General features: G+C 31.0%; 1 protein-coding gene across 1 annotated transcript in view; it reads right to left on the bottom strand.

The window, feature by feature from the left end:
• Window positions 1-220: 220 nt before the first annotated feature.
• The window catches only part of si:dkey-178e17.1 (tricarboxylate transport protein B, mitochondrial), a 23,524-nt gene continuing 11,530 nt past the window's right edge, over window positions 221-12,214 (bottom strand). The window contains exons 4-9 of the mRNA XM_051904228.1: window positions 4,722-4,860; window positions 4,551-4,635; window positions 3,423-3,527; window positions 3,188-3,303; window positions 2,763-2,836; window positions 221-1,814 (exon numbers count right to left, since the gene is read on the bottom strand). Coding sequence (XP_051760188.1) covers window positions 1,700-1,814; window positions 2,763-2,836; window positions 3,188-3,303; window positions 3,423-3,527; window positions 4,551-4,635; window positions 4,722-4,860 — 634 coding nt within the window. The 3' untranslated portion in view covers window positions 221-1,699. The remainder of the gene's footprint in view (window positions 1,815-2,762; window positions 2,837-3,187; window positions 3,304-3,422; window positions 3,528-4,550; window positions 4,636-4,721; window positions 4,861-12,214) is intronic.

Here is a 12,214-nt window from a genome sequence, read left to right as displayed (position 1 = left end):
GTGGCACTATAACTGAACAATATATTAAATTGCCACTAACTACAATAAAATATATGAAATTAAATGCTATATTTTACTTCTTGCTTGCTTCTTTGTGCTTGGCCCCTTAATGGCTGCTTGCAGCTTTATTTTTCCTATGTATCTTTCAAAGGGCTGCCATAGACTCCCACTTGGGAAGAAGAAGAAAACCAGCAGATACAATAATGTCACAGACAGCTGATTTACCTGTGAAAATAAAATAATTTTATTAGCACATTAGCATTTAGTATTAAGGAGCCTTCGCTTCAGATCTACAAAGGAAAAAAAGGCAAGAAAACATGGCACAAACAATCTCACTGAATATTGCTAAAGGGCCCCATAAACACACAGATCAACACAACACTGAAGCAAAAGTGCTGCGTTCACGCCATGATGTAATTACCGAAGTCTCGAGATGACACGTGACGTTCTATTCGGAGCTGTTCACATGCTCCTAAATTAATCTGCAGCTGTCACATGGTACAAGTAGGAGCTCTCAGAAAATTCCCATCTTACAAGCTGTAATTATGAGCTCTACGAGGACGGGAGTTGAAATCTTGTAATTACGGTAATTACAACATGGCGTGAACGCACCTATGAGATCCGTCCAGGCACATTTAACATCTTTCTGCCCTCTAGCGGTCAGCAGCAGCACTGCACACTCAATTATCATCAATAACAATACAGTATGTGACACTATTTCACCTCAGACAGATACTGACACACACAGAGCTGGAGATTCATGCTGGGTTTACACAGAAAACATCACACTGGAAATAACGCATATTCAGATCCGCTCAGTGGTGAAACTGCTCCGTAACCAATCACATTTACAGTACATGTGTGTGAATAATGACAGCAGCGACATTCACTGAATCCGTATTCTTCCAGTTATATCTAATACATCTGATATTGCACATGGACAGATACAGCAGGTCTGAGATCAGCGCATGGATGCTTCAAAACCGACAAAAGAATTATTAAAAATGTCTTTTTTCAGAAAAATAATAATTAAGAGTTTAATGGTTAAAGGCACGTGTGCAACACAACATGGAAATAAATATAAAACACACTCAAATCAATTAATAAAAAATGGTTTTGTGAATGTAAAAATATTTTAAAACATTTTAAGTAGAAATGTCAGAAGCATAAAAAATTAATATTTTTTTAAAAAATAAAAATCATACAGTATTATGGAATGATCTGTAGTTAAATTTCTCTTCAAATGTAAATATACCTATATATATTTATGTATGTAAATATTTCCACCTACTCTTCAAGGTTTTCTCTGGTTAAAACATTCACAGTAACAGTAAATACGTTTAGATGATTTCTCTGACTCGAGTGTCACTGCTGTTTCTCATGTTTGTTTGGGATCAAACGTCTGTAAACGCAAGTGTGTGTTTGTTTTCTCTTTATAGGTGTGTTAAATCTAGAAGTTAAAGCATCTATTTATTAATAAACAAAATCTGTTAAATTTGTCAATGGCATTGTTTAAAGTTAATGTGACTACAGTGAATTAAAAAGATTATTTTTTTTTAAATATCATGTGCATGTTTCAAGCCAGATCTAATGTGAAGAAATGAAATCCAACAGAAGTGACAGTGAACTGACGTCACTGAGGTTCATCAGGTGTTCCTCACACAGTGATGGCGTCTCCTCTCTTCTTCTCTTTATTCTTTCAGTCTGTCTTCCAGACTTTGTTGAGGACCTTCACGACCTCCTCATAGATGATGAAGACGATGGCAACGTCCAAACACACTCTCCCCAGTCGAGGGACGGTGCCTTTGTAGAACCTGTACGAGACGCCGACAGACATTCAGTTACTGGAGCACAGATACACACACACACACCCGCAAACACACTCTTACACACACACGTAAACACACACACACACACGTAAACACACACACACAGACACACACGCAATTTGACGCAAACACACACACTCTCTCACACACACTCACACACAGACACACACACACACTAGCACAAGCAAACACACTCACACACACTCACTCACACACACCCGCAAACACACTCTCACACACACGTAAATACACACACACAGACACACGCAATTTGACGCAAACACACACACTCTCACACATACGCACACACACAAAGACACACACACACACAAAGACACATGCAAAAACACTCTCACAGACACACGCAAACACACACATTCTCTCACACACACACACTCACTCAAACACACACACACACCCGCAAACACTCTCTTACACAGATGCATAAACACACGCAATTTGACGCAAACACACACACTCTTTCTCACACACACACTCACGCAAACACATACTCTCTCACACACACACACACACACTCAGACACACACACTCACACTCGCACACACACACTCTCACACATACGCTCACATGCACACACATACACACCCGCAAACACACTCTTACACACACACGTAAACACACTCACACACACACAGACACACACACACTCACACACACACACTCTCAAACACACACACACAGACACTCACACACGCAAACACTCACAGACACACACACACAAACACTCACACACGCAAACACACACATACACACACACGCAAACACTCACACAGACACACACTCACACACATCACTCTCACACACACACTCTCACACACACACTCTCACACACACACACACTCACACACAGACACTCACACACAGACACTCACACACACACACACTCTCACACACACACACACACACACTTACGCTGCTGGTCCTTCATGCCGCAGGATCTTCATGGCACAATCCACTGTGTTTTTATACTTATGAGCTTCTAAACCCTAAAAAAACACATTTTCATTAAAACTTTATTTCAAAGAGAAATATTCAGGTAAATAATTCACTTTACAAACTTTATTTTATAACATCAAACAGTGTACATAGTGCCACAATTGCATATGATTTCAAACAGAAAATTATTGGAATTATAATTTAAAATAAATTAATTTATTGCACATGATAGGGAAAGTAAAATGGCTGGATTAGATGTACATTGGCTCAATTCTTTATCATTACAGACGTCTTCATTGACTGTAATGGGACTGATTTAGTTTGGTCATGTGGAAATGTGCTTCATGTGTTAGTTAGAGTCCCCCAAAACTCATGCATGTGCTGATAACCGGCCCGTGTACCTGCATCCTGGTCTTGATCACGTCCAGCGGCGTGTTTCCAAACACACTCGCCGCTCCTGCAATCGCACCGAACGCACCTGTGATGATGGGGTTGATGGATTTGTTGGGATTATCACCTAGAAAACAAAAAACAACCCATGAGACAAAAAATTCACTTCAACCAGCAGAGGGCAGCGCTGCTCAGGACGCCACAGCGTGACACTGCTAAAAAGTTCATACACAAACACGCACTCACCCTTGTACCAGTTCCTGAGAGAGGTCATGACGAAGAATCGGATCGCCTGATTGGATCCTTGTTTGAGGACAGTTGCTGTGAGGCCTTGATACGTCCCTCTGATTCCTGAGAGACAGAGAGAGCGTTAGGAGCATGAGAGACACTATAAACACCTGATCATGTGCATGATGCTAGTATGGTGATGTTTAAGTCACTTATTTGCAAATACGTGAATATCTATATCAGATCATGCCATTCATCTTCAAGAGTGGCAAATCTGAGAGGAAAAAATGTGAATTAAAAATAAATAAATAAATAAAATCTCCAGCATCCCATGACACTATATAGGACATGTGGTTTGGAAAATGGATGGAAAATACAAGAAAATTAAATAAAATATAAATGTGGTTTGTAAAATGAAAATAAAATAAAATAAAATAAAATACAAATGTGGTTTGCAAAATGGATGTAAAATAAAATAAAATAATAAAATAAAATACAAGTGTCGTTTGGAAAATGGATGGAATAAAATAAAATAAAATAGGATAAAAATAAAATAAAACAAAACAAAATAAATTAAAATAATTTAAAATAAAATAAATAAAATTAAATAAAATAAAATTAAATACAATAAAATAAAATACAAATGTGGTTTGCAAAATGGATGTAAAAAAAAAAATTAAAAAAAAATAAAATAAAATAAAATAAAATAAAATAAAGTGTCGTTTGGAAAATGGATGGAATAAAATAAATGGATGATATAAAATAAAATAAAATAAAATAAAATAAAATAGGATAAAACGTAAAATAAAACAAAACTAATAAATTAATAATTTTTTTATTTAATATTAAATAAATAAATAAATAAATCTCCAGCATCCATATGACCCCATAGGACAAATGGTTTGGAATATATGGAATAAATGGATGGGGGGAATATATATATATATATATATATATATATATATCTATCAAATAAAATGATTGTGTGAGTGTGCATATAAGCACAAATAGCTTCTTTTTCAAACTCTTGTCATGGAGAAAATTCAACAGAACAAGGATTAGGAATAGGAAGGCCTTACAATCAGGACACTGAGTTTTTCCCACACTGTGAGGTGAAATAGTCAAAACAAAGCTTGTGTTGTTCACCTTGAGTTCTGACGATCTCTCGCACTCCGTGGAAAAACCCTCGGTATTTGGGATTAGCTGAGGATTGATCATGGATGAATTTCACCTGGAAATGTGAGAGATGAAGCACGTAAGATAAAACTGCGTCAGAATGTAATATTCAACTTTAAACTAAATAACCTTTGACCTCACCTTTATCGTCTCCATGGGACAGACGATTAGGACGGCCTCCATCACTCCCGCGCCCAAACCGCACACTAAACCACGAGTGCTGTCCAGTTTCCCAAACTCATCTTTCATCTGGTTACTCAGTATTTCAAACACACCGAACCTGCAGAGAAGACAGAGAAATTAGATTCAATCTTATTCAATACACTGCATCATCATCATCATCATCATACACAGCTATGTTTAAAAGAAGCAGAGAGAGAAGGTGATGCAAGAAAACAGAGAAGAAAGCAGAGCTGGAGGGCAGGAAATTAATCAGATGCTGAACCTCAAAAACCCTGTTAACATACAGGAAACACAAAACTGATGCATGCAGATACACTGAATAATGAGCTAGTTATTACAGCTAGAAATAAAACTGAAGTCAAAACCAAAAAACAAATCGACTCTTACTATTTCTGCAATAAAATAATAAGAAAATAAAATGAAATAATCATACAAAATAAAAATAAAATAAAATGCATTCATATGACCCTACAAAGACCAAGTAGTTTGGAAAATGGAAAATAAAATAAAATATGAAAATAAAAATAAAAATAAATAAAATAAAATAAAAAGCATCCCTATGACCCTACCTTGACCAAGTAGTTTGGAAAATAAAATAAAATAAAATAAAATAAAATGCATCACTATGACCCTACATAGACCAAGTAGTTTGGAAAATAAAATAAAATAAAATAAAATAAAATAAAATAAAATAAAATAAAATAAAATAAAATGCATCACTATGACCCTACATAGACCAAGTAGTTTGGAAAATAAAATAAAATAAAATAAAATAAAATAAAATAAAATAAAATAAAATAAAATAAAATGCATCACTATGACCCTACATAGACCAAGTAGTTTGTAAAATAAAATAAAATAAAACAAAAATAAAATAAAATAAAATAAAATAAAATAAAATAAAATACATCACTATGACCCTACATAGACCAAGTAGTTTGGAAAATAAAATAAAATAAAATAAAATAAAATAAAATAAAATAAAATAAAATAAAATAAAAAAAATAAAATAAAATAAAATAAAATAAAATAAAATAAAATAAAATAAAATAAAATAAAATAATGCATCCCTATGACCCTACATAGACCAAGTAGTTTGAAAAATAAATTAAAATAATAAAATAAAATCTTGACCAGAAAAATGAAGACATGATTATGTGAATAAAATAAAATAAATGCATCACTATGACCCTACATAGACCAAGTAGTTTGGGAAATGGAAAATAAAATAAAATATAAAATAAAAGAAATAAAAGAAATGAAAAAATAAAATAAAATGCATCCCTATGACCCTACATAGACCAAATAGTTTAGAAAATAAAATAAAATAATAAAATAAAATCTTGACCAGAAAAATGAAGACATAATTGTGCCTATAGAGACGAACTGCTTCTTTTTAAACTCTTGTCACTGGGTAAATTCAACAGAACAGGCCTTATGACACTACAATGATAGTAAGATAACACTGCTGATTAGCCACAAGTCACAACCCTCAGAATCAGATGTGTGGCATAATTTAATGTGCACTTCCTCCTGAATCAGCAGTAAAGCACCACAGCGCCGGCGGGCGGCCACAGGTGTCCGTTAGCAGCAGGAAGCAGCAGTGAGCTTTTATTACCTGCTCCGTGTTTGTGCAGCCACGTTTATTTCTGTTGCTCAAGAGAGATGCGACTGCAGGACGTCCAGCAGATTCGAGAGCTATATATAGCACTGAACTGAATGAACAGATGAGATAAACACAAACTGTCTGTCATTCTACCTGAACACTCGACTCGTCTGTCTGGATAACGCTGGCATCATACATTTACACACACCTGCTCTCTCTCTCTCTCGCTCTATATATATCAAATTCAATTTTAAAATCATCCATCCAGCAGTATTTACGCAGCTTTTCAACATGACAGAATGCAACTCCCACTAACAAGACAGACACAGGCTGAATTCACAACAGCATACCAGGACACTACTACTATTTCACCAACATATTTATATAGCAGAAATAGTAAGAGTACTGTTTTTCAATAATCACATACTGTATACATCAAATTCACACAATCTTTCAAGAAAAGCATACCAGAATCAGTACTGATCAATGCAAAATTAATACAAATAAAATAAAATATAAAATAATAAAAAATCATTTTTAAATGAAAAATAGAATGCATCCCTATGACCCTACATAGACCAAGTAGTTTGGAAAATGGATAAAATAAAATAATAAAATAAAATAAAATAAAATAAAATAAAATAAAATAAAATAAAATAAAATAAAATAAAATAAAAATAAAAATGCATCCCTATGACCATATATAGACCAAGTAGTTTGGAAAATGGATAAAATAAAATAATAAAATAAAATAAAAATAAAAATAAAATAAAATAAAATGCATCCCTATGACCCTCCATAGACCAAATAGTTTGGAAAATGGATAATAAAATAAAATAAAATAAAATAAAATAAAATAAAAATAAAATGCATCCCTATGACCCTCCATAGACCAAATAGTTTGGAAAATAAAATAAAATAAAATAAAATAAAATAAAAGAAAAGAAAATAAAAATGCATCCCTATGACCCGACACAGACCAAGTAGTTTGGAAAATAAAATTAAATTAAATTAAATAAAACAAAATAAAAATAAAATGCATCCCTATGACCCTACATAGACCAAGTAGTTTGGAAAATGGAAAATAATAATAATAATAATAAAAATAAATAAATAAATAATAATAATAATAATAATTAATAAAATAAAATAAAATAAAATAAAATAAAATAAAATAAAATAAAATGCATCACTATGACCCTACATAGACCAAGTAGTTTGTAAAATAAAATAAAATAAAACAAAAATAAAATAAAATAAAATAAAATAAAATAAAATAAAATAAAATAAAATACATCACTATGACCCTACATAGACCAAGTAGTTTGGAAAATAAAATAAAATAAAATAAAATAAAATAAAATAAAAAAAATAAAATAAAATAAAATAAAATAAAATAAAATAAAATAAAATAAAATAATGCATCCCTATGACCCTACATAGACCAAGTAGTTTGAAAAATAAATTAAAATAATAAAATAAAATCTTGACCAGAAAAATGAAGACATGATTATGTGAATAAAATAAAATAAATGCATCACTATGACCCTACATAGACCAAGTAGTTTGGGAAATGGAAAATAAAATAAAATATAAAATAAAAGAAATAAAAGAAATGAAAAAATAAAATAAAATGCATCCCTATGACCCTACATAGACCAAATAGTTTAGAAAATAAAATAAAATAATAAAATAAAATCTTGACCAGAAAAATGAAGACATAATTGTGCCTATAGAGACGAACTGCTTCTTTTTAAACTCTTGTCACTGGGTAAATTCAACAGAACAGGCCTTATGACACTACAATGATAGTAAGATAACACTGCTGATTAGCCACAAGTCACAACCCTCAGAATCAGATGTGTGGCATAATTTAATGTGCACTTCCTCCTGAATCAGCAGTAAAGCACCACAGCGCCGGCGGGCGGCCACAGGTGTCCGTTAGCAGCAGGAAGCAGCAGTGAGCTTTTATTACCTGCTCCGTGTTTGTGCAGCCACGTTTATTTCTGTTGCTCAAGAGAGATGCGACTGCAGGACGTCCAGCAGATTCGAGAGCTATATATAGCACTGAACTGAATGAACAGATGAGATAAACACAAACTGTCTGTCATTCTACCTGAACACTCGACTCGTCTGTCTGGATAACGCTGGCATCATACATTTACACACACCTGCTCTCTCTCTCTCTCGCTCTATATATATCAAATTCAATTTTAAAATCATCCATCCAGCAGTATTTACGCAGCTTTTCAACATGACAGAATGCAACTCCCACTAACAAGACAGACACAGGCTGAATTCACAACAGCATACCAGGACACTACTACTATTTCACCAACATATTTATATAGCAGAAATAGTAAGAGTACTGTTTTTCAATAATCACATACTGTATACATCAAATTCACACAATCTTTCAAGAAAAGCATACCAGAATCAGTACTGATCAATGCAAAATTAATACAAATAAAATAAAATATAAAATAATAAAAAATCATTTTTAAATGAAAAATAGAATGCATCCCTATGACCCTACATAGACCAAGTAGTTTGGAAAATGGATAAAATAAAATAATAAAATAAAATAAAATAAAATAAAATAAAATAAAATAAAATAAAATAAAATAAAATAAAATAAAATAAAAATAAAAATGCATCCCTATGACCATATATAGACCAAGTAGTTTGGAAAATGGATAAAATAAAATAATAAAATAAAATAAAAATAAAAATAAAATAAAATAAAATGCATCCCTATGACCCTCCATAGACCAAATAGTTTGGAAAATGGATAATAAAATAAAATAAAATAAAATAAAATAAAATAAAAATAAAATGCATCCCTATGACCCTCCATAGACCAAATAGTTTGGAAAATAAAATAAAATAAAATAAAATAAAATAAAAGAAAAGAAAATAAAAATGCATCCCTATGACCCGACACAGACCAAGTAGTTTGGAAAATAAAATAAAATTAAATTAAATAAAACAAAATAAAAATAAAATGCATCCCTATGACCCTACATAGACCAAGTAGTTTGGAAAATGGAAAATAATAATAATAATAATAAAAATAAATAAATAAATAATAATAATAATAATAATTAATAAAATAAAATAAAATAAAATGCATCCCTATGACCCTCCATAGACCAAATAGTTTGGAAAATAAAATAAAATAAAATAAAATTATATAAAAATAAATAAAAATAAAATGAACCCTTATGACCCTACATAGACCAAGTAGTTTGGAAAATGGACAAATAAAATAAAATAAAATACAATTAAAATAAAAGGATGAACAGCATACTAGGAAACTACTACTATTTCTGCAATATCTATCTATGGCAGAAATAGTATGAGTAGTACACTAGTGTGAGTTCTAGATGCTAGAGTTCTCAGCATGCATTCTATACTGCATTCTATTTTTGAAATAATCTTAAACAGCATGCAGTGTGCATCAATAAACATTCCACACGGTAGTATGCTGAATACTGATTACTATTTTTAAAAATAGTATATGAAAAACTATGCAGTATACAACAATGCATAGATAAATAATTTATAATAAAACACCACAATATTGCATAAAAAATAAGAATAGTCCATTTTGATTTCATGGTGACATTAATTCAAACAAAACTCAGAAATAAAAATGCTTATTTTGCTTTTTTTTTAACACAATTTTGTGCAAAAATGTCTTGACTTTTAGCAATCCAATCAAATAATGAACGGTTGATATGATTTCTGGTTCGTCACACTGCAAATGGAGGGTCAAGCTGAGTGTGTTGCATCATGGGATACAGTCTCCCACACATTTTGTAGCACTAATGCAAAAAAAATAAATAAAAAAATGCAATCAGGTTCTGCTGAAACCAACTTAAATATTCAGCGCTTGCTTGAAGCTAATCGGTGAACTAGTTGTTCAGGCGACCCACGACAAGCTGATGTTGAGATCATGTACATTAGCAGAGCCCGTGTAAAATCTGTCACATGAGCCGAGCTGAAGCGCGTTCACGATTCAGTCCCCGATCGATGGTTTGGGAGTGGCGCTCTGGAAGACACAGCTGCATTAAAATGAGACGGAGGTCATAAATGTAATCTGGGCTGGATCCAGCAGTCAGACGTCCATTAGTGGGGCGAACGCAAGGTCACCCGCACAAAACCAGTCCAATCAGCTAATGAAAAGAGGGGGAAGGAAGAGGAGGAGGAGGAAGACAGCAGCGGAGGAGAGGATAATCAATCTGAGTGTTGCAGCGCTGGATGAAGGGACAGTTCGTACAGTGACACAGACGCCTCTAAACTACTGCCAATGCTGAACCGGTCTGGACTGGATCAAACACTGAAAGCATATCGTGAGCAGGAGCTGTCAGACGCCACAGAAATCTTGTGCAATATTCTGTTCACATGATGCTTATTTCCCCCGTTCCTGAACATACATGAACAATATGATGCATCCGTCGCAGCAGGTTTGATGTCAATAAAACATTATTGTTCTTGAGTCTCTCGTGATCAATTATGATTGACTGATTCAGCAGCACTGAATTACAATTAAAATGTCAGTTTGTTTCTCACATAAAGCTATCATATGATTTCAGAGACTTAGAATAAGAGTTATTAACTATTGAATTTAACTAAAATAAAGGTTAACTGAATAAAAAACTTCCAGTTAGATGCAAAGGCAACATTTCTCATTGCTTTTAGTTTAAGTTGACAAAAATGTATAAAAACTATATAGAAATATTGAAAATAATTATTATTGATATATTGATATATTATATATTCAGTATATTAATGAACTAAAACAAAAATATATAAAAACTATAAACATATTAAAAGAAATTATAAAAATGATAAAAGCACATAACAAAATTCCTAAAACTTGAAATTAAATAAAAAAGGAAAAATACAAAAATAAAAACTAATTCAAAATATGAATAAAAACTATAAGTATATTAATAAACTAACACAAAAATGAAAACTACGTAGACATATTTTTAAAAAAAAAACTAATAAAAATGACAAAAACACACACAAAAATTTTACCTTAAATCAAAATGAAAAAAGAAAATATAAAAATAAAAACGAATTCAAAATATTGCTAAAAATGATAAGAGTATATTAATAAACTAATACACAAATGAAAACTATACAGACATATTTAAAAAATAATACAAATTATACCTAAAATCAAAATGAAAAAATATAAAAATAAAAACGAATTCAAAATATTTTTTAAAAAATATAACAATATATTAATGAGCAAACACAAAAATGAAAACTACTGTATAGATATATTTGTAAAAAACTAATAAAACTTACAAAAACACAAAAATACCTAAAATCAAAATTAAAAAAAGAATATAAAAAAACTAATTTAAAATATTATTAAAAACTATAGTAGTATATTTAATGAACTAAAACAAAAATGAAAAATTATATAGACATTAAAAAAACTAATACTTATGAAAAAAACACAACAAAATTACTAAAACTTTAACTGAAATTAAAATACATAAATATAAAGTATTTGAAAATATGAATAAAAACTATAAGAGTATATTAATAAACTAAAACAAAAATGAAAACTATATAGACATTTTTTTATATAGACAACCCTAACTAATAAAAATTACAAAAACACAAAAAATATACCTAAATATAAAAATAAAAACTAATTTAAAATATTATTAAAAACTTTAACAGTATATCAGTGAAACTAAAGCAAAAATTAAAAACTATATAGACATTTAAAAAACTAATACAAATGACAAAAATTACTAAAACTTCAACTGAAATTAAAATATAAAAATAAAAACTAATTCAAAATATGAATACAAACAAA

The sequence above is a fragment of the Ctenopharyngodon idella genome, chromosome 8 (genome assembly GCF_019924925.1).
Source record: "Ctenopharyngodon idella isolate HZGC_01 chromosome 8, HZGC01, whole genome shotgun sequence".
NCBI lineage: Eukaryota > Metazoa > Chordata > Actinopteri > Cypriniformes > Xenocyprididae > Ctenopharyngodon > Ctenopharyngodon idella.
This window is presented reverse-complemented; position numbering and strand designations above follow the sequence as displayed.